Consider the following 23,200-nt stretch of genomic DNA (forward strand, 5'->3'; position numbering starts at 1 on the left):
TGGTACAACTGTCTAGAGCTAGGTATGGTGTTGGCAAGGTTCCCCCGACCGCTCTGCTGGTGTACCACAATAAAAATCTGCAGCACCTTCTGCTATTTAAATTCTGGGGCACCCATGATATTTGGCTTGCACATTTCTGTACAGCCCAGCTCTGCTGAGCCCAAAGGCACTCAGAACTGATATGGAGCACCCCCTGGTTTTCAAGCACTAAGACACCACCTGCCACGTCACATCACTCCTGAAGTACTCTTTTCTAGTCAAAACTGGGCCTACGTACAGCGCTGCCACGGCTTCTCAGTCCCAGCTGGATTGGGTTCTAGTGGCCCAATTCTCTCCTCCCTATAAGCACCTGAAGAAGCTGAGGGAAGAACCATTTGTGGGTCCCCAATCATGAGGCTGGTTCTACGCCATCCCCATCCCCCGAATAGTTTAGAGCAATCTTGGGGCTGCTGTACACTATGGCAGCTGGCTGTGGCCCCAACAGGCCAGTGCCCTACTTGGGGAATCACTGGAGTACAGTAGCACTCCAGCCAATCCCTTCCTCCTCGCCATATCCCCTACACTAGGGGCTGGGGGAAGGTAGCATAGGAGAGGTTATGCTTGCTTTCTGGCCTTTTCATGCCACTGGAGTGGAGAATCTGGCCCTCCATGTTCAAGATGTAGCAATCCATCTGATAGTGAAAAAGTAAAGAACTGCTAATAAAAGTACAACTTTAAAGGGACACTTAAGCTCAAAATCCTTCTTTTAAAATGCTTGTTCCTCCTCTACTAATAAATAACACTTCTGATAGGTAAGACATAATGTTTCTACTTAGATCAGTGGTCCCTCCTTACCCTTGTCCTCATCCTCCTCCCTGTCCCCCGGGAGTTTTGATCAGGAGCCAGGGCTGGAGTAAGGCTATAGCTCTGGTGTGGGGGGTGAATAGGGGGCTGAGGCTGGGGCTGGAGCTGGAGCCATGGCTGAGTCAGGAACCAGGGGTCAAGGCCAGGGGCGGGTCTGGGGCCAGGACTGGGAGTGGAGCTGTGGTCAGGCCACAGTCAGAGCCAGCAGCCGTGGCCGGGTTTGAGGCCATAGCTGGGCTGGGAGCCAGGGACTTAGTCTGGGGCCACAGCTGGGGGTGGGGCCGGGGCCAAGGCCAGGAGTGGAGCTGTGGCTGGGGCCAGAGCAGAGCTTGGAGCAGAGTGGGGCAGGGTGGCACTCCCTCCCTGCCCCCCCAAACATTCCTCCGTGCCCCGTTAGGGGGGCACGCCACAAAGTTTGGGGACCACTGACTTAGATATTTTTTGCTGTTTGAGGCAGGGAAGGTCATTTTGTTTTCCGTGTTTGTACAGCACCTAGCACAATGGAGTCCCGCTCCATGACTAGGGCTCCTAGGTGCTACAGTAATACAAATAAATAAATAATAATTAAATATAATGATTTTAGATCCCAATTTACTTTTTGCCATTCATGGGGTTTGTTTACATTTTGTATTTTGATGCCTCCCCCACTTCACTGTGCAGGATGGAGTTCAGACACAGGAGAGAATCGGGCTCAGAAACCCTGAGATCCTCATCCATTCATAACAAAGTCTGATCTAATCAGTGACCACAAATACTAGAATTTCTAACTCCTAAGTATTCAGTGATTGTGCCAACTCCGGCCTTTTTACTTGCTGGCCACAGGAAAAAAAAAAAAAAAAGGATTTGCACTATTTCCCATTCTTCATTAAAGCTCCATGTGACAACAGTTAAACAATTATCAGTAAATACAGTGCTAATGTGTTTATATGTACAAACCTGCTCTGCCCACCTAGGGAATTATTGCACCTATATGAAAAGAGCAAAGGTTAATGTGGTGACAAAACTTCACACTTCCAATGCCTGTCAGTACAAGCTGTACAAGTGCAATGTCCTCTCCAAATGTAGATTTCTCCAAAAACTATATGTTTCTTATTAGAGACCTTGTGAGAAAGTTGAAGAAGGGAAGTGGGATAGGAAATACAGTGGCTTTTCCAAACAAGATGACCTCAGCCTTAGTCTTTGAACTGAGAACAGGTAATTGGTTAAAAAATAACACAATGCCTGATCCTGCAAACTCACATGAGTAAGATCAGGCCCTAGGTATAAAAGGAACACAGAAGGCAAGGGCAGAGTCTGCCATCAGTCAGGTGAAGAATTAAGGCTGTATAGGGGCCTTAACTGTGTATTTTCATGCATCCATGTTTGACATTCTTTTCAATTCAATCTTGACTCTGAGTTTCCTGGATTTCTAATGTTTGGAGTTTATTAAAGCTGTTTCTTTGTTTCTTTGCTGATGAGTGATGACTACAACATTCAAAAGTGATTTTTCCTTCCTTGGTATTCTACTATTGAGAACAGCCCACTTCCACTTTAATTGAATTGTCTCGTTAGCACTGACCCCCCACTTGGTAAGGCAACTCCCATCTTTTCATGTAGTGTGTATATATATGTACCTACTGTATTTTCCACTTCATGAATCTGATGAAGTGGGTTTTAGCCAGTGATGAGCTGCCAAAATCTTAACAATGGGTTCCCTCCTCACTCCATGAGGGGGTCGTTGCCCACCCCCACCCCGCAGGACTCCTGCCCCATCCAACCCCCTGTGTTCCTTGATGCACCTCCCCAGGACCCCTGCCCCATCCACCCTCCTCCCCTGTCCCATGACTGCCCCCAGAACCGGGCAGGAGGGTCTCGTGGGCCACCGTAGTGGGTGCCCACCCTGCCCCTAAGAGCCAGAGAGACCTGCCGGGGGGCGAGGTGGGGAGTCCTGGCGGTGCTTACCTGGGGCAGCTCCCAGAAAGCATACGGCAGGTCCCTCTGGCTCCTAGGGGTGGGGGAGTGTAGCTGGGGGGGAGCAGGGGGAGCGGCTGCTCCCCCACTGATCACATCAAAAGTGGCGACTTAGGTGCTGACTCCCTGGGTGCTCCATGGCTGGAGCCCCCACAGGGAAAATTTGGTGGGTGCAGAGCACCCACTGGCAGCTCCCCACCCCGCGCGTGGCCCCAGCTCACCTCACCTCCGCTCCGCCTCCTCCGCTGAACGCGCTGCCCCGCTCTGCTTCTGCCCCCCAGCTTCCCACGAATCAGCTGTTCGGCAGGAAGCCTGGGAGGGCTGAGAAGCAGGCCGCGGCTTCCCGCTCAGGCCGAGGTGAGCTGGGGCAGGGAGCGGTTCCCCTGCGCGCCCCGCCCCCCCGGGGGGTTACCTGCTGTGGCGCGGGCAGCCCTGCTCGTGCCCCCCTGCCCCAGTTCACCTCCGCCTCCCTGGGCCTGAGCGGGAAGCCGTGGCCTGCTTCTCAGCCTGCCCCAGCTTCCCGTGGGAGTAGCTGATTCGCAGGAAGCCTCGGGGGGCGGAGAAGCAGAGCGGGGCGGTGCGTTCAGGGGAGGAGCTGGAAGCGGAGCGAAGGTGAGCTGGGGCCGGGGGTGGGGTGGGGAGCTGCCGGTGGGTGCTCTGCACCCACCAAATTTTCCCCTTGGGTGCTCCAGGGCTGGGTGCATTTGGTGCCGAAGGTGGGTGCCTAATTTTCCCCTTGGGTGCTCCAGGTGCCTAAGGCCGGTTAAATTTAGAAGCGGAACAACCGGTTCTACAAGGGCTTCTAAATTTAACAACCGGTTCTAGCAAACCAGTGCGAACTGGCTCCAGCTCACCACTGGTTTTAGCCCACAAAAGCTTATTCCCAAATAAATGTATTAGTCTCTAAGGTGCCACAACTACTCCTCGTTGTTTTTACAACATTCTTGTAATTTTTTTTAGCCTTAAGTTATTGATACGTGATCACTACCTTAGCTCCAACTTAACAATGCAATTTGTCTGTGACTGACTATTACAGCATCACTGGTGTGCCTGATGCTGTCTATAGACATGTCAAAAGACATTTCCTTGTCCTACGGAGTTTCCAGCTTACAGCTGAGAATTGTAGCATTTGGCCCTAAGAAATCAAAAATCACATGTACAGTTTTCTTGGAAAATTTTGTTCATCTGTGTGCTTTTGTGGGGGAGAGTTGGCTCGGAGTGAATTGGGCCAGTTAAGAAGAAGGAGGAATGATAGGGTGAGTTAATTGAAATAGCCATGCTTAATATGGGGGCCCAGAGGAAAATGAAGGACAGTCCAAACTCCACTACCGCATGTGCAGCTGAGCTAGGTGGTCAGCAGGCATGTTATGAGATAGAAGAGCTTGATGTGCATCCTATACTACCCAAAGGCTGGGTGTACCTGCCACAAGAAATGCACACAGACCTCGAATGCTAGCAGAGGGCCTTGGAATTAGTCTCCAGACAAGATTTGGTTCCAAAAATATAAATCCACGTGGCATCTGAGGAGGAACCAGAGGGATACAGGAGAAATCTTTTGGTGTAGTACACCACTCAGTCTCTTCCCCCAGGAAGCTATTATTTTGAGAAGTGAGGGCAGGAAAAGGAGGCCACTCAGACACTGGACACCACTTCATAGTCATACAGTTCGTGGCAGCAATTCTGACAAAGGACCCACACATGATGCCAATAAGGACATTTGTCCCTAACAGCTTTTACCGTAGTGATGGTGAGCAAAGACACAGTTATCTAAATGTCACACCCAGCCCAACTAGCATTGTCCAAGCTGCTGAAATTCCAGAAAAGCCCTTCAACTGGATGGGCAGGAAGAGCAACACCAAACCGGCTTTTGCTCTGCAGTGGGGCTGAGAATGGTGGAGATGGATGAATGGGCAGAAGCAATGCTGGAGAGACCTGTCCCAGCAGCAGGGCTACAAATAGCTGCTACAGATGGATGAACAGGAGAACAGTGCTGAAGGGCCTGCAGTGAGCTGAGAGTGGCCGACGTGGGTGGACGGACAGGAAAGGCCTTTGCCCTACAGTAAGAATGAGAACAACTAATGGAGATGGATTATCAGGAGCAGAGATGATAGTAGACTTTGCCCTGCCTTGGGCAGAGAATACCTGCTAGGTACACTGGAGGACAGGAGAGAAGCAGGGGAAATAAAAACACAGTTAGGAAAAGAGAGCGAGTGTCTGATTATTGTTTGCCAGTAGTTTGCCACATGCTGTGGAAGTTTAGGGCCGTAGCCCAGGAACACATTACCTCAACATATTCTCCCAGCTTTAATGCAGGGTCTGTTCTCTGCTTGTGAAATCCTAAGCAGATGTGGCCAGACTCCGGTGCACCCAGAGATGGATCCATCATGGCTTGCTCTGCAGATGACAATGAGGACTTAAATTAGCAACAACAACAACCAAAAAAAAAAAAAAAGAGGAGTCCTTGTGGCACCTTAAAGACTAACAAATTTATTTGGGCATAAGCTTTCGCAAGCAACCCACATCCTTTCATATATTTATACCTGCTTCTGTATTTTCCACTAGATGCATCTGATGAAGTGGGTTCTAGCCCATGAAAGCTTATGCCCAAATAAACTTGTTAGTCTCTAAGGTGCCACAAGGACTCCTCGTTTTTTTGCTGATACCACTGAGACTTAAATTAGCTTCAGAAAATGGACACTATTTCTTCCTCCCCCTTCTCCTAAGCACTCTCTATAATAAGGTAACTAAACTGAATCAGCTCCTTCTGCCTCCTGCAGAACTTGCTGATTAGGGAGGGCTGGGGGGGGCGGGGGAAGGGAGGAGAGTGGCCTCTCTCTCTTCAGCAGACCTCTGCAACTTCCTGTCAGCTGAACTACCACACAGCAAGCACAACATACGCTTTGTGCTTGAACTGAATCCAAAGAGAACGCGGCCCATATGCTGCCTGCACTCATTCCTGTCCTTTACTACACACCTACTCTGACTCACTTTCCAACCATGTTCTCACCGTAACCCCTTCTGGGGTGCAGGGATAAAGTTTTATCACACTGCGTGGTTTCAGTTGCTAATCATTTTGCATGTGAGAATACAGCCATAGTCTGCATTAGAAAGGCAACTGAAAGAGCAGATAAGGGTGACCCAATAAACAGACTGTGGTCCCATGAATTTTCAAACACCTTTTGATAAAGGTCTCTTAGAAACAACTATAACAGAAAATAAATAATCAGAGGTCAAGGGGCAAAGTTTTTCATGCATTAAAAGTCAGTTAAGTAATAGGAAACAAAGTTAACGGCTACTCTTCAGAGTCAAGAGCTGTCCGTGGACGTCCCAGGGACTGGTATAAAGATCGATACGATTTTCCATATGGAGGAAGAGGCAGACAGTGGGTGCTAGTTGCTGGTAATATTAAAGCGTGGTTCCACTCTGTCAGGAATCAGGGCCCGCAGCAGAGCTAATCTCCAGGCAGCTTCATTAGTACAGTTGGCCAACAGCAGGCTGCCTGATTAGCCAGACCACCTAATTGGCTGGAGGGGCCAGCAGGCCAGCTCTTAAGTCAGCAGCAGCAGCACCTTGCTGGATGCTCAGTGCTCATGTTCACCCCGTGCTACCTTGTTCCTGCTGCTCCTGCCCTGCCCCGAGCAGTTCTGTTATGTTGATGTGCAACCTGCCTCTCGTGGGGTCCATGTGCCTTGTGCAGTGCGGTTGTTCAGGTGAGCACCCCAACCCAGAAGGGAAGTGATGATGGCAGTGGGGATAGGAGTGTTGAAGGGAACACCCACTCTCACGCTCTCCAGGTTCAACCACCAGGCAAGAAAGGCGATGGCTCTGGCAGGAACAGACACCCTGAAATTGATGTGATCTTTGGAATGTAGACAGACCAGAACAAAGCCTGCAGACATCATAAATGAAGCTTGGTGAACGGCATCTCACAAGCACACATAGCCATGTGGCCTAAAAGGCACGTTCTGACTGTAGTTCTTGGTCTGCGAGTAATCCAGACTATCTCTGCTGCTCATTAACTGAAATCTTTCTGTGGGAAGGAAAGCTTTCATGGAAACAGAGTCCAGTGTCATGCCGATTAAGTTTATTTTCTGTGTGGGTGATAAAATAAACTTTTCTTTGTTTAGGCAGATGTCCAGAGTTGCTAGAAGATGGAGCAGAAAACCCATTGCCACTCTTGGCACGAGTGACCTACTGAGAGCCAATCGTCCAGATATGGGGAAACTGTGTAACTCTGATATCTCATTTGGAGTGGCACCACAGAAAAAACTTTTGTAAACACTCTGGGTGCTGTTGCTAACCCAAAGGGAAGGACTCTGAACTAAAATATTCTTGGCCCACCACAAGCTGCAGAAACCTTCTGTGGGAAGGAGGTATGTCTACATGAAAGTATGCATCCTTCATGTCGAGAGCCATGAACTACATCTCCTCCCATAGGGAGGGAATTATCGATGATAATGTAAGCATCCTGAATTTCGACTTTCTGATAAAGATGGTTAGTTGTTGAAGGTCCAGAATGGGTATCCATCCTCCATTTTTTTGGAGGACTAGGAAATACTGGGAATAGAACCCTCTCCTTTGATACTGAGGTGAGATGTGCTCTATTGCCACTTGTTGTAGAAAGGAGTCCACCTCTTGATGAAGAATCACCTTGAGAGAGTGGTCCCTGAAGGGCGAAGGGAGAGGAACTCCATGGAGTATTCTTGACAGATAATATCCAAGACCCAACTGTCTGTCATGATCAAGTCCCAACTGTGGGTGAAGACTGCAGGATGGTCTCTGAATATAATGGGGGAAGAGGTTGTGGCATCTTTGGTAGAAGGCGGGTAAAAAACGAGATGCAAAAACAGCCCTTTGCAGATGGCTGGGAATGAGTAGAGGTCATGGTGGTAAAGGGGGCCAAGAATCAAGGCCTCTGGCCCTTTGATATTTCTGTGGAGATGTGGCTGAATGCTGGGGGTAGAACACTCAAGGATAGGGGAGAGGCATGCCTATCCACTTTTTAACATGGGCATAATTTGGGAGGCAGGGAGGTTGCGTTGCTCCCCCCAAACTGCAAGTCTCGGGCAAGCGTGAAGCGGTACCACCAGCCACTGCTGGCAGTGCCAGCCTCTTCTTGGTGGGGGACTGAGATGGGCTTTAGTCCCCCCTTGCCACGAGGCTCAGCCCCTCTCAATGGCCCCACCTCTGCTCCTCCTGTTCCCCCCCAAGGCCCCACCCCCAGCCAGGCCAGAAGCCAGAGCCCTAGACCACAGGTAGGGAGTCCCCAGGATGGGGAAAAACAAGCTATACTAACTAAACTATACTAATATAAAAGCTATGAAGTATAAAAATTATTTACAAATCTATGTACAGTTTCTATCTGGCCATGGTCAGAGACAGGATATTGAACTGGATGGACTGTGGGTCTGATCTAGTATGGCAACTCCTGTGAACCTAAATATGAATTTAGGAGTCTGATTTTAAGAACTCGGGTTTGAAAATCTTGACCTTCATTAATAGTTAAATCAAGTAGCCTGTCCAATACAGAGAAGCAGCTTAAAAATTAGATGGTACTCCTGGCTGCATTAAAAGTGATTTTAAATGTTCTGACAGTTATGATGAACTCTTTTGGAAGTGTGTGTGTCTAATTTTGGTTGCCTCTTTCTTTGCCCTGATTGGCTTTTCACAAGCCTTTGCTGACTGGCAGCTGGTCTGCACAGCCTTTCTGGCCTGTTCCAGCCTTTTCTCTCATGGAGTGGGGCAGCTGCCCCATTACAAAGAGGTTAAAAAATATCCATAGAAAAGCAATAAAGTTGTTAGAGGTCTAGGTGGGATTTACATTTGACGAGAGATTATATAAACTAGGATTATTTGGGATAAAAAGGTAAAATAGCAAAGGAGACTTGATTGGTGTATTCAAAATTATGAAGGACACAGCGAAAAGTGAAACATCCCTCTCTCTTATTCTGGCCAATAATATGAGCCCAAAAGAATCGGTCGATAACCCTAAAGGGCAGTACACTCAGAGCAAACAAAAGGTACTACGTCTTTACATAGTGTATGGTCACCCTTCGGAACTCAGCTGATAGTACTGGACCTTGTGACCTCCCCTATGGGTGATTTTTTTAAGAGGCTGGATAATTTTATGACCATTATGACAGTTATAACTATGCGAATTCATGGTAAGAGGGATTAAACTGGCTCTTATGTTCAGGGTTTGAGCACCCCAGAGACAAGAAGTATTTTTTTCCTTCAAGAGGAGGACTGTACAAGTGACCAGGTGCTATGGGGCTCAGAGGTGCAACCTACACTGAAGCATCAAGTATTATCCACTGCCACAGTACATTACCCAAACCTTCAGCAGGTGGGCTGCTTGGAGGGTTCCAAATACTTTGAAGGATAGTAGTACAATCAGAGCAGGCTCTTAATAGAGCGGAAAAGAAAAATGAAATTCAGCAAAGGAATAATCATCACACAAACATGACATGGGCGAGCACTGGCTAGGCAGGAGTGCTACAGAGAAGTGTCACAGGCCTCAGAAGATAACAAACTGAAGAAAAATCAGCAATGTGATGCTGTGATCAAGGTTAAATGCTGTATCTGGTTGTATTAGTAGAAGGATAGTATCTATCTCCATCTTGGCAGTTATTCTGCTCTTCTTAACCCAGGTTAGGGATGTAAAGAGATGTTATCAAGAGGGTAGTGTTCTATTTTGATTAGCCAAAAAGGACAGGGCAAGAAATAAATGGACTTAAACTACAACAGGATAAATTCAAGGTAAATATTAGGATAAATATGTAAACATTAGGACAGCTTGAGCAATGGAACATGCCGCTGAGGGAATTCTGTGGGCTTGTCGGGAGTGGAAGCATTCAAGGTTAACACTAGACAGCTATCTGTATCCGAGGTGGTTTCGGGATAATGAAATCAATCCTGCCGTAGTCAGAGGGATGGTCTAGATGACTCACTAGAAGTCCTTGCCAACCCTAATGATATGATAACCCAGCAGGCCTCCTGCCTCCCATTTCCATCACGATGCTCACTCCTCCAACTGCCTGTTTTAAAGTTATCACAAACTGTTTTTGTTTTTTAAAAAGACAACTTTTCCAGCTGTTCACACCCATCATAAAGTGCTGTTATTGTCAGAAAAGTGACCGTAACAATGGCAGATCTCTCATTCGACAGATCTGTTCCCAGTGTGCGCTCAGCTGACTATTGGCTGAACTTAGTGAACAAAGTTATTACTGGTTTTCTACTGCTGTGAGACATGCTGGGCTAGCAGAGGTAAGAGGGAGCAAGCTGGAGTCAGTCTTTACTTTTAGATCCAGGATGAATTTTTAGGGCTGGCAGAAAAGAAAAAAAAAAAAAAAGCTTGATTTACAAACTGAACATATCAGATCTGGAGGTGATGAGAGAAAACGAGAATGGAATTTTTCAGGGAACTACTGCACTTCTTAAAGGACATGACTACTCTATTGTTGACATGACTACTCCATGACATTCCATGGTCACATGACTGCAGAGTCATGCCGAAACCAGGATTCGTATAGCCTCCTTAACTAAAAGCGGGAACGGCAGTGGAATCTCACTCTCCCCAGTCATTAGGAGGGTAAATGCTGATATCTTCCAAGCATGTCTTCCAAGAAATTCCTTAAAAGCACATATATCAAAAGCATTTAAAAATAACTTTGCTTGCTTTTGTTCCATGTACTCTAGTCTCTTTTTCAGGGTCTGTGACTATAGACCTAAGCAGTACTGGCATTTCTATTACTTGTGTTCCACATCCTTGTCCTGTGAATCAACATTGGCATCTGTACAGGAAATATTTGCCATGGTCTAAAGATTAAAACAGAAAGGTAGAAGTCAGAAGTCCTTTTCCTAGCTCTTCTGCTGACAGACTGTGTAACTTGATCAAGTCACTTGATTTAACTGCTTTGTAGTTCAGTTTCTGCATCTATGAAATAGGTACAGTGATATTTGCCTACCTTAAGAAATGCTCAGCATTTTAGTAAAGTGCTTCCAGATCCACATGTGAAAGGAAACCTAAAGAAGCGCTAAGTATTACTTCTACCTGGGCAGTACAATATATCCCAATTGTATCCCCCCTCCTTTTCCATGTAGGATATAAAACTCCAGAGAGATGGCAAGACACATGGCTAAACTTCCCCATGACTCTCACATCTAGGATGGTGGGCTGTTGAAAGCCCAGTGCTATCACGGTGGGCATTCCAGTTTCAAAGCATTTTTGCCCGATGCCACCAAAGAGGGGCAATAGGATTTGAAAAGCTAAGAAATATAAATTTGTTTCCACTGGTTCCCATTCTTCTTTTTACAACATACCAACATCCATTTAGAAACTGGGAGGGAAACACCACCTCACAGGCTCTGACCTCTGTGACAGTTGTGTAGCTGGAGCCATGTGCTACACAGACAGTTATAAAGCCTGGAGAACGTTAAATGGAGAAGTTTCACTTCCATGTGTTGAGCAAGTGGTAGTGGTGGGTGGGTGGGTGGAGGAGGAGGACATAAAAATAAAACCGTAAAAAGATTAATTTGCAGAAGGAACGAGAGCTCCAAGCTCATCCTTTGCATCCCTGTAAAGCAGCACAGTTTTGATTAAAGCCATGTCACCAAGAAGAGGTGCAGAGAATGCTAACAACAAAACGACATTAAAAATCTTTGGAAAATTAGAATTCCAAACATTTGCAGTATAATAAACCCCACCCAGCCCAGAAAGCTGTGCTAACCAAACAGGAGTTCTGGTCTCCCCATGAGGAAACATAAGAAACTGTCACACCTGGCAGCCACCCACCCACATTCCCATTTCCTCCCTGGTTTACTGCAGAATTGTATTCCTCAATGCCCTTGCCTATGCTTAATGTGTCTGTTTCCAGCAGAACCCCCCTTCATTCAGAAGGGGAGGTTATAAATTAGCTACAATGCTGCCTGAGGGGCTTAGTCTCAGCACAGCAGGTATTGATTTAGGGTGTTTTAAAGAACTTTTTTTAATTGGAAGTTTTCTAGAGAAAACATACAGGCTTTGTGAAAAGCAGACATGGAGCCACAGAGTCTCAGAACAAAGGATAACGTACACCACTGCACAGTATCATCTTCTAATGATCCGGATTAAATTGGCCCTTTTCAAAGTTCGAAGTGAAGTTCCATTCCCAAATCTTTGCTGACAGGATTCTCATGTTACTAGGGTGCCTACCTGAACTCCCATTTCTTGAGGAAAGACAGGAGCTGTCTCAATTCCTCCTTCCTTACCTCAGTGCAGCCTTTGGCATCATGGAGCACTCCTTCTCCCTAGACTTAGCCCCCCAACCAATGCAATGATTCCTGCACTTCCCTCCTATTCTGGCTCTGTTCTTACCAAACTGTCTCCAGTATGGGCTCCTCCTCTGGACCCAGTTCTCTGTTGTCCCAACAAGACTCCATTCTTGGCCCTCAGTTGTTTTTCCATCTACTTTTCACTCCACTCGTCTTTTCACTGCGTATAATAACCATAGCTACTGCTGTTACTCCTCAGACCATTTTTCAACTTCTGTGACTTGTCCCCGACCCACATTGTCTGGCTTTCCATTTCCTGCAACTTTCAAAAACAGACAGAGTAAGGAGAGTGGTCAGTTTGGATGAGCTATTACCAGCAGGAGAGTGAGTTTGTGTGTGGGGGGTGGTAGTGAGAAGACCTGCATTTGAGCTGGAAATGACCCACCTTGATTATCCTGCGCATTGTGGGGAAAGTGGTCACTTTGGATGGGCTGTTACCAGCAGGAGAGTGAGTCTGTGTGTGTATGGGGGTGGGGGTGGGGGTGAGAAAACCTGGATTTGTGCTGGAAATGGCCCATCTTGATTATCATGCACATTGTAGGGAGAGTGGTCACTTTGGATAAGCTATTACCAGCAGGAGAGTGAGTTTGTGTGTGTGTTTTTTGGAGGGGGGTGAGGGGGTGAGAGAACCTGGATTTGTGCAGGAAATGGCCCACCTTGATTATCATGCACATTGTGTAGAGAGTTGTCACTTTGGATGGGCTATTAGCAGCAGGAGAGTGAGTTTGTGTGGGTGGGGGTGGAGGGTGAGAAAACCTGGATTTGTGCTGGAAATGGCCCAACTTGATGATCACTTTAGATAAGCTATTACCAGCAGGACAGTGGGGTGGGAGGAGGTATTGTTTCATGATCTCTGTGTGTATATAAAGTCTGCTGCAGTTTCCACGGTATGCATCCGATGAAGTGAGCTGTAGCTCACGAAAGCTCATGCTCAAATAAATTGCTTAGTCTCTAAGGTGCCACAAGTACTCCTTTTCTTTTTGCGAATACAGACTAACACGGCCGTCACTCTGAAACCTGTCAAAAACAGACATGGTTCTTTGAGCATGAGGCGCCTCCCCAAGCAGAATTTCATCTCAACTCAGCCCTTCCATTGGCTTCCATGGTTTGCAACCTGAGCATTGTCTTTTGCTCTGGACTCCCTCTCCTCACCCATGTGCGTCTGTCCATCCACACCTCTGCAACACTACTCCTTTACATCAGCGTTGGAAACCAACCCCTCCCCCAATTTTCTCTCACTGTTGCAGCTCCTCTCTCTATAGGTTCCCCAAGCCCCTGCTCTCCAGACTCAGATTCAAAGGCTCCTGGTATTCTTCCCACCCCAGATCCTCCTCACAACACTCCACCCGTTCTTGAGGCATTTCTGGAGAGCCAGTTCATTGCTGCTTGTAGCACCCGCAACAGCAACGGAAAGTTAGTACTGTGTGAACACAAGAAGGCCCGATCCCTGCTCCAACCTCTGTTTATAAAGTGTTGTATGGATTTGCTCTACCCACCCACATCATTTAGCAGCAACCTCCTACATGTCCTTTTGCACATGCGCATTCTGCTTTCTAAGACAGCCTTACCTGGGCAGCTCATTGCATTCTCTGTTTATATTGTGGTAGCAGCTAGAGGCCCCGTCATAGACCAGGGTCCCATTGGGGTAGGCACTGTACAGACAGAGAGTCCAGGTGCTTGAGGAGCTTGTAACAACCTTCCTGTTTTACTCCGAGTTCTTAAATCACAGCTGGAGACAGTTTTCCTTTTATTCATCTCTTAACTATACTGCACTGACAGAGCAAAATAGAAGCAGGAAGAGAGAAACGCAAGAGTTTGCAGGATGTTGTTTTTAAACGTGTTTTGCTTTATCACTCCCCTTTCATATTCCAGGCACATTACATCTATTTAAAACAGACTAAACCCAGCACATCAAAAAATAGACAGCAGAGAGACCGGTTTCCCACCCCCGTGAAGAACCCACCTCACTCTGCATGCCTCACGTCCAGAGGAGGTTGGGCAAATAGATGAGTCAATTTGCATGTTTTGCCAGAGAGGTTGGATTTGGTGTCTGTCACACCAAGATGCCTCAGTATGGGGAGAGGAAAGCATTTCAGAGCTCCATCTTGTTTATTCCAAGTCCTGGGGCTTGTTTTGTTCAATATCTTCATAAATGATCTGGAGGATGGTGTAGATTGCACTCTCAGCAAATTTGCGGATGATACTAAACTGGGAGGAGTGGTAGATACGCTGGAGGGGAGGGATAGGATACAGAAGGACCTAGACAAATTGGAGGATTGGGCCAAAAGAAATCTGATGAGGTTCAATAAGGATAAGTGCAGGGTCCTGCACTTAGGATGGAAGAATCCAATGCACCGCTACAGACTAGGAGCCGAATGGCTAGGCAGCAGTTCTGCGGAAAAGGACCTAGGGGTGACAGTGGATGAGAAGCTGGATATGAGTCAGCAGTGTGCCATTGTTGCCAAGAAGGCCAATGGCATTTTGGGATGTATAAGTAGGGGCATAGCGAGCAGATCGAGGGACGTGATCGTTCCCCTCTATTCGACATTGGTGAGGCCTCATCTGGAGTACTGTGTCCAGTTTTGGGCCCCACACTACAAGAAGGATGTGGATAAATTGGAGAGAGTCCAGCGAAGGGCAACAAAATGATTAGGGGTCTAGAACACGAGTTATGAGGAGAGGCTGAGGGAGCTGGAATTGTTTAGTCTGCAGAAGAGAAGAATGAGGGGGGATTTGATAGCTGCTTTCAACTACCTGAAAGGGGGTTCCAAAGAGGATGGCTCTAGACTGTTCTCAATGGTAGCAGATGACAGAACGAGGAGTAATGGTCTCAAGTTGCAGTGGGGGAGGTTTAGATTGGATATTAGGAAAAACTTGTTCACTAGGAGTGTGGTGAAACACTGGAATGCATTACCTAGGGAGGTGGTAGAATCTCCTTCCTTAGAGGTTTTTAAGGTCAGGCTTGACAAAGCCCTGGCTGGGATGATTTAACTGGGAATTGGTCCTGCTTCGAGCAGGGGGTTGGACTAGATGACCTTCTGGGGTCCCTTCCAACCCTGATATTCTATGATTCTAACTACAAGCTAGAGTTCCTCAGCTATTACAACTGCTATACCATCACAGAGGGGGAGAGGCAGTCACTCAAACAGGTTGGGCCTAAACCATGTAGAACTTTGCAGATCAAAATCTGCCCTTAACACGCCAGACATCAGGTAGCCAATGCAGAGCATGGAGAGAAGTATCACTGCTCAGCAAGCTGCTTTATTCTAACTAGCTGCAATTTCTGGGATGGTTTGAAGGTTGAGCACATTATAGACAGTAACCTCAAGGCAACAGAGGTAGGGAACAAGTGAGGCCTGGGGCTGAAAGAAATGGATGCAATCTTGTCAAGCAGAGACGGCAAGCAGCAGTCTTTTGAACAGCTACTTAAACTTCAAGTAGCGACCTCAGGACCACCAAAAGCCCTGGGTGGAGAACCTTAGAAGCGAACAGCAGGCAAACCCCACCAATATGGGTTGCTGAGGTAGGTTCTGCCATCTAAGTTTGTTTCCCCTCAACCTGTAAGCATTCATCTTAGCTGTCCTGAGTCTGAGGCAGCTGGCTCTCATCCATGTGTCAGTCTGCATGTTAGGACACTGACCAAGTCAGAAGAGATTGAGTGGGCTATTAGCATACTGAAGACACTATTGCCCATACTTCATTACCCACCTTGACAACTGCATATAGTAATTGAAGAGAGGCAACAATACTAGACAAGGCCCTTTAGATCAGATGAGCAATTGCCCAAGACTATCCTCCAGCACTTCTCAGAAAAGGAGCAATGAAGCCACTTGGTGACTCAATTTCATCTTCCTAACATTGATGACACATCACCCTCATCTCATGATTTAACAGTTTTGGATTTGTCAGCTGCTATCTAGAAGGATCAATATGGATAACTGAGCTTCATCCACTTCCAGGAGAATAGCAGCACCATTAAGATAGGCCTGGCTATAGCATAGCAGCTAACTCAAAGTAACTGGTGTCAGAGACCAGGAGCCTCCCATTATTAAAGAGGTCATACAAAATAAATGTGCAGTGTGGCCTGCTCTGAGAGGTTACAGAGTGTTTCCTTCCCCTCCCCTGTCCACCCAGGGCTCAAGTTTAGTCTATTTAACTATTGCAAAACACCCCCACAAAAACCAACTGTCAAAGGTGTGTCATCAAGACAGACAGAACCATCCAAAGACAAATGGTGGCCTGTTTCCAAAGGCTGGCACGCTAGGGCCCTGCACAGCGAGGGGAGCCGCTCAAGTACTACACCCAAAGGTCTGCTTTTAAAGCACAGCATCCTAATTATTCCTCAGCGAGCAGCATGCAAGTAGCACAGCTATTTCCTTCATCAATTATTAACAGGGCAAAGCACATTCATTCAAAGAACTCTGCAGAATGGTGAGCAGCTTCCAGCTCCATGCTCACGCCCTGGAATATGCCAAAGGATCCTTTGCCGCTCAAAGCATTTATCTTTTTTTAAACCAAACCGCCATTAAACATTCAGGGGAGACAGTTAAGCAGTTACTGCTGCAAAGCACCTTATGGTAGATACCACAGTCTTTCAGGCTTGAATAGTTTTGCATAACTGAGAATGTGCAAACATAAAGCAGAAGATCGCTGCAACCTGTGCAGTATGTTTGAAGGACATTTGTCAAATATTAGTAGAATGGTGGCTGGGCCTGGAGCTCTTCCCTCATGGGCAGTGTGTACTGCATACCAGTTAGGTGAAGTTCTGCTGGATAAAATTCCATATGGCTTTTACATGATCCAATGTAACCCATCTCTCAACCAGCCACCTCCCACTCCACCTTTACCTCTTAAATTGGCCCTATACAGTGCAGTTTGGCAGAAACAGAAATGCTAGGTCCAAAGGGCCTCCAATATCACAGGTGGAAGTTTAGCATAGGCCCTGAGGTGTCCTGCAGGTTTTATGTTAGGAAGATGTTCTTCTACAGTAAGCATGGAAAGATTTTCTCCTGAACTTCCTTGATATGGGGCAAGAGAGAGCATGGATGTTTTTGTAGGTTTTCCCACCCCCAACAACTTGGGAAGATGCTGAAACATGTTCAGATGGGTAGAGGAGCCTCAAGCAAGTCTGAGTACAAGAGTTACACTGTAAGCATCACTAGGGAGAAAGCGCCCCAAGACTATATGCTTTCAGCAGTCCCTGTGAGTGCCAGTGAAATTTTGCATTGAAGGAGTAGGTGAGGGTTCGGCTATGATTTGGGATGAGATTTATTTATGCATTTTGACTCAACTGCTTTTAGTTGGTGTTTTCACCTTGTAAAATATGTAGTCCCTCTAAAAGCCTAACTAGAACACAGTTACTATGTACAAACTCTGAAATCTTAAAGTAATTAGAATAATTTAATCAGAAACTTCAGTTTACCAGAGAGTCTAGTTCAAAACATAGCTCATACTCTCCTGGTGCAAGAAAGGTCCATCCCTTAGAGCAGGAGTGGAAGCCAGGCCAGGAGATCCAGATACAAATATGAGGAGAGGAAGTTTGTGGGAAAAGCCTGAGTGACTTTGAAAGTTAAGACAAGAGGAAGAACCCAGTGTAAACATGAAGATCAACAAAGCCTGATCGAATAAGCCACTGCATGAGTCTTCAAGGAACTACACACATTTACTTGTTTAACAGCTTGATCAGCATATTCTCATCTCAGAGAAGGAGAGATGGTGTATCAAAGCCCCCTGTGCAGACTGTGGGTTAGGAGGAGCAAGTATTCTATATTTAAGTGGCTATCTTAAAAAAACAGCATCTTGTTTTTGCAAGAAAAACCAATTTCACTGTCAGTTTCTTGAAAAAACTTGGGGTTTATTGATTTAAACTGCAAACAGTCGTTACAAAAGAGATTCTTTTAAATAAACTCAAAGAGGAAAAAAAGCAATGTAGTGAACAGTAACAGGGGGAAAAAATTACATTCATTGTTTTCTTTGTGCCAGTCCCGTTCACCTCAACAAGGAAAACTCCAAACTTGGAATACAGAAAGGCAAAGACAAACTGCATTTGGAATGTCTTCAAATAGGCACTTTAAGCCAAAGGCTTTTGTCTCCTTTAAGAAGCTATCAAAAAAAAGGAAGTAAAATGTCTTCCTTCCATACTGTCTCACAACAGAGCTTATACACATACATTCTAAAGCCCAGGTGTGTATGACCTAGGGGGGAGGGGAAGGAGGAAGAGGAGGAGGAAGAGAAAAGGCAAAGGAGCACACATTAACTCAATTTGCAGTCCAACACAAAAAAAAAGAGGGGAAATTCTAAAATAAATAATCCAAACACAGTTTTTGCATTTTTTTAAATTAATTTTTCATTTTTTAAAATAAAATAACCAAAAAAGTGTAAAGTTACAAAAATGTCATTGTAGTATAATATATTAAACTGTGGGGGGAAAAAAGGAAAAAAGACACTTCACAATCTTAAGATTAATATGGAAGATCATAATTTAAACATAAAAGAATATATTCTATGGATTCATCATCCCGATAAATATGAACAAAATTAACAAAAAGCATAGGTTTCGGCAATAAATACGTTTTGATAAGTTAAATAAGCTTTTTTTATATTGTTGTGCAGTGACAAGCAAAATTTGCTCTCCAATTTCTGAAAAGTTATACAAAATTAAAAACCCAGAAAAAAATAATAAAAAGCTTGGCGTGAGTGCTCTAAGATAGATCTAATGTACTCTAGAGCAAAACCATTAAAGCTATGTCTACTGGAACTTGGAATACACGGAACTTGCGTGTGTGGAATGAATTCCATTTGCCCACCCCCTCTGGTTTGATTTATTGTTTGTAAAGATGTCACATGTATACATGGGGAACTTTTAGCACCAAAATCAAGTCTTTCATAGTCCATCTGGCTTTTTCCCCCAATCACAAGTTCCACTCATGTTACAATCTTTGTCCACTCTCAGCTTTTCTTCCTGCAGACCTGAGCAGACCCAGGCAAGATTAGTCTTTAAACGGGAAAAGGGTTGGATGTTAAGCGCTGTCCACATGCCATAAGTCTAGCAGAAACTGGCCAATGGGAAGGGAGGGGAGAAGGAACAATGCATTATTGTGGCCAGTGGAGGGAGCAGTTGGTTCTGGATATTCCCTGCACATCTGGAAGTGCACAGAGCTTTAAGGAGGCTGCTGGTGCCCTCTGCAGCCAGAGAGGTAATACAGTCACAGTGAAAATGTTCAAAGGCACTAATTTTGTAAACGGTTATTGCTTTTTACTGTAATTTGGCACTTAAGGTGTAAGCCAGTGAGTCAGCTACAGGCAAGTGGACAGCCTTTATGTTAACATCTAACCCTTAGATTGGGGGGCATTAAGGAGGGGGGTTCAGCTTAACATTGTAATAAAGGTGGGAGGAGGGCAAGAGGAAACCCCAGTTTAGTCATCAGAGATGGAGAGTCTGCTGAAGATGGGAAGACGTCTCGAGTTATCCAGGATGGGTGAATCTGAGCCACTGTGGCTGCTGCTGGAGCTGCTCAGATAGCCTTCCTGATCAGAGAGGGAGTCCTGAGGACTGGGGGGTGAGTCAAACATGTTGGGGGACTCAGACATGGGCCTGAAGAGGAAAGCAGTGGGTGAACCCCCACTGGACACCTGCACCCCTATGCTGGGGGCAAAGAGAGTGGCCAGCTCCTGGCTGGAGAAAGTGAAGGGGTTGCTGGCACAATCTGGCAAGGTGGGCGAGCCCAGAAGGTCATCAGCGCTCAGCATGGGTGGTGGGGTGACTGAAGTGGGGCTGTCCAGCAGCCCATTGGCAGCGGCACTGGGGAAGCCAGCAAAGCTGAAGCTGTGTTGGAGGCGGGGTCTGTCAGCAATGGTGGGGTCCCGGCCCCCAGCCACAGCACGGCGCTCCTCGGCATTGTGGATGAAGTGACAACGAGGCCCATAAGGGCAGAAGCCGATGGTGTGGAAAGTGCGACACAGCTCCGTCTTGTACTTGGGGTGGCGGGTTAGGCTCCGCAGCTCATGGATGCCGTGGGCAAACTGGCACTTGTCACCGTATTTGCAGGCACCGTTCTCCTCGAAGGGGCGGCACAGCTCTGTCTTGTAGCGGCTCGAGTTGATTTGTCCCCCGGGCTGCTTCTGCTGTAGCAGGCGCTCGCCACCTTCGGAGAAGGAGCGGTCCCGAAAACGGCTTTCCCTGGGACCCAGCACAGGGGCCGGCTCCCCCTTGAGGCTGCTTAGGAGCTGGTTCTGGTGAAACTTGGAGTTGGGCAAGGTGACCGAGTGCCTCCTGGGGAAACCCCCGCCAGCTGGGGTGCCCACTGCCTTCCTATCCAACAGACACCCTCCAACACCTGAAGGGCTGTAGTTCAACATCTTGTTACTCTGCGGAGAGAAAGCAAGAGACAGTCAGTCACCCAGCCTGCTCCAGCTCCCCCCTGCAGCCTATTCCCAATGCAACGCATCAGTCAATGCCCTGATCACATCCAGCCCCATCATATCAAACCTAGCCTCTATCTTCACCAGCCACATCTCTCTGCAAAATAACCCTGCTTCTAATATCCCACCCTGTAGGACAGCAAATCATCCTGTTACATGGCACCCCCTTGCCCTAGGCAAGGGCCAGGAGCCCCACCTACCCACACAGTGACCCTGCAATACATATAACCTCCCCAGCCCTAGGCAGTAACTTGGGTGCCCCACCTACCCACACCTAGCGCTGCCTACAAGAGCCAAACCCACTATTCTTCCTTCCTAAGTTACACAGTCCTCCCCTGCTGCAAGCAACTGCCCACCCTGCTCCACCTCCAGTCCCACAGCCACATCTCCCCCAGGTTCAGGACCCCTTCCATACCCAAGAACCAGTACTTCCTTTTTTGAATTATTCCATCCTGTTCATAGACCCCTCTAGTGTCCGAGACTACTGTAGAAACCTTTGAGAATTGTAAATTTTCTGTACTATAGAAAAGTACAGAAGCATTATCTGGGACAGTCCTACTTCAGGAACAGGGCGTATGTGTGAGAAACTGGTGGGGGCATGAGACTTTTTGGAAATGCATTAATTACTGATCTAAATTAATCCCATTTCTCTTGCTCTTCCAGCACAGCAATAGCATTTCATCTGATCCAGGCCAGTCTTCACCCCTAACCACAAGAGGATTCCTTTGCAATTAGCCTTTGGGCTGCAAGGAAAGTCTGGAAGGGATCAGGAACCAGTTACTTCATCTGCAAACTCTGTTTTAAATATTAAAAACACTCGTTTGGGGAGAAAAGTGACACAGGTTTGCTACAGCCACAGTTACTTTGAAAAGCAGAGCTTTTTAAAGCTCTTCACCTGTCCAGATTAAACAGGTTGTTTTTTTTTTTTTAAAAGGGGGAGGCACAGCCCTTGTTCATGCTCATAGCCCTGTTTTAGTAGTGCAGCTTCATTGTCAACTCTCAAGAAAGTAAAGAGACAAAACTGAGTCAGTCTAGAATTTCTATTTGTAATCATTCTACACTGATCCTTTCAAAACAAGGAAAAGTCTCAGGAGTAGGAGGAAAAGTACTTTCTTGACTCTCAGCATGTTGGGGGTAGAGAACTCTGCTTTTGTTTCCCTTTTAAAACCAGCTCTATTAGAAACTAAGAAAAAGTGTCTGTAGACAGAATTTCGCTAAACAAAGGATAAATCCACGGGGGGGCGGGAAGGAACAAAGCTGATCTGGAGGGGAGGAAGAAAATAAGAAAAGTAAAACTGCATTGAGTGAATGGAAGCAGCTGTGAGTGCAGCACACTGGCCTGCAAAGGTTATTAAAGGAACCTCACCACCAAATAGTTTGGCCCCTAAAGTAAATTTGCAGCTGTAGGAGCAGAAGCAGAACTAACTTGGGAAAATCATAGCAACAAGACCAGGCGTGTTACAGCAGCCTAACACTTGAGCAATTAAAAGTGGCCGAGCAACAACTCGGAAGAAAAAGCTTTCCAATTCCTTCTACCAACTCCCCACGTCAAACAGCTCTATAAAGCCAGGCACATGCAGCCACAGAAAGGAAGGTTTCCGTTTCCAATGCTTTTCGAATCCTCCCACTTGAAAAGCACAGAACTCAGGGAGAAGGGAAACGTCCTGAACAAGTTGAACAGGACTCCCTGGATTCTTGGGATTTCATACCCGAAATCATTAAAACCAGACATCTCCGCGAAAGTCAGCGATTAACACATTAGAAAGGCCACCCTCCCAGAGGCTGGGGGGGGGGGGGGGGAAGAAGAGAAAGAAAGAGGAGGCAGTGAAAAAGGGAACAACTCACAAACAGTTTGGCCACATTCACGAGTTCTCTTTACAACTTCACTGGGCTCCAGAAGGCTATTTGCAAAAAAAACCAAACCAACCAACAAACCCGCAGCCCCGAAAAGGCGCTCAAAACATTTAGCGAGGTCGCTTGGCTGGGCTCGGTCCTTCCTAGGGGCAAGGAGCGGCAGGAAAGCCAGCCCCCGGCGGGCAGGAGAGAGGTGAAACAAGCCAGCCGCAGCTCAGGAGGGAGACGAGCAGAGGGATGTTTACGGCAAGCCGCAACTGACTGACGATCGTCGAGGCAGCACAGCCGCCCCTCGCCGCACGAGGCGAGCGCCAGGGAGGGCTGGCGACCAGGTTTAGTCCCAGTCCAAGCAGGCACCGAACTTCGCTCCAGAACGAAGAAACAAGGACCCACCCAAGCTCCGTTCCCTAAAGCGAGCCGGGCCGAGGGGCCCGGTCAGCCCCGCGCGCGCCGCCCAGGCGAGCCCCGGCTTTACCTTGCACAGAACTTCGCTCAGGTCGAAGATGGTCGGGGACACCAGCGCCGTGGACATGGTGGGCGATGGCCGGAGGGCGGCAGAGCAGCACGAGCCCGGCGCAAGGGATCACAGGGTGGGAAGTCAGGCACAGCCTCCAGCGCCCTGCTCCGCGTCCTTCCCCCCCTGCTCCGCCGCCACGCCGCGCTCTGCCTCCGGCCGGCCGCTCGCTTTCCCCCGCCGCGCTGCCTAAACTCAATTTATAAAGTTTGCAAGCTCCCGGCCCGGCCCGGGGAGGAGCTCGCGGCTCATTGCCAGCCGGGGAAGGAGGAGGAGGAGGGAGATGATTGACAGCGCGCTTGACTC

The 23,200-nt window shown here is 47.2% G+C and overlaps 1 protein-coding gene across 1 annotated transcript; it reads right to left on the reverse strand.

Moving 5' to 3' along the window:
* Positions 1-17,938: 17,938 nt before the first annotated feature.
* Positions 17,939-23,138, reverse strand: ZFP36L1 (ZFP36 like 1 zinc finger CCCH-type). The gene is made up of 2 exons (XM_073348437.2): positions 22,856-23,138; positions 17,939-20,472 (listed from the first exon to the last, which is right to left on the reverse strand). Exons 1-2 carry the CDS (start codon positions 22,910-22,912, stop codon positions 19,522-19,524), a joined length of 1,008 nt encoding a protein of 335 aa, XP_073204538.1. The 5' UTR covers positions 22,913-23,138; the 3' UTR covers positions 17,939-19,521.
* Between the last annotated feature and the right edge of the window lie 62 nt (positions 23,139-23,200).

Source organism: Lepidochelys kempii, chromosome 6 (genome assembly GCF_965140285.1).
Source record: "Lepidochelys kempii isolate rLepKem1 chromosome 6, rLepKem1.hap1, whole genome shotgun sequence".
In the NCBI taxonomy this organism is placed as follows: Eukaryota; Metazoa; Chordata; order Testudines; family Cheloniidae; genus Lepidochelys; species Lepidochelys kempii.

Coding starts and splice junctions, on each gene's coding strand:
- ZFP36L1 (XM_073348437.2), bottom strand. CDS start 22,912: ATGTCCACGGCGCTGGTGTCCCCGACCATCTTCGACCTGAGCGAAGTT. Junction 20,473..22,855: donor TGAGCGAAGTTCTGTGCAAG/GTAAAGCCGGGG, acceptor TTCTCTCCGCAG/AGTAACAAGATGTTGAACTA.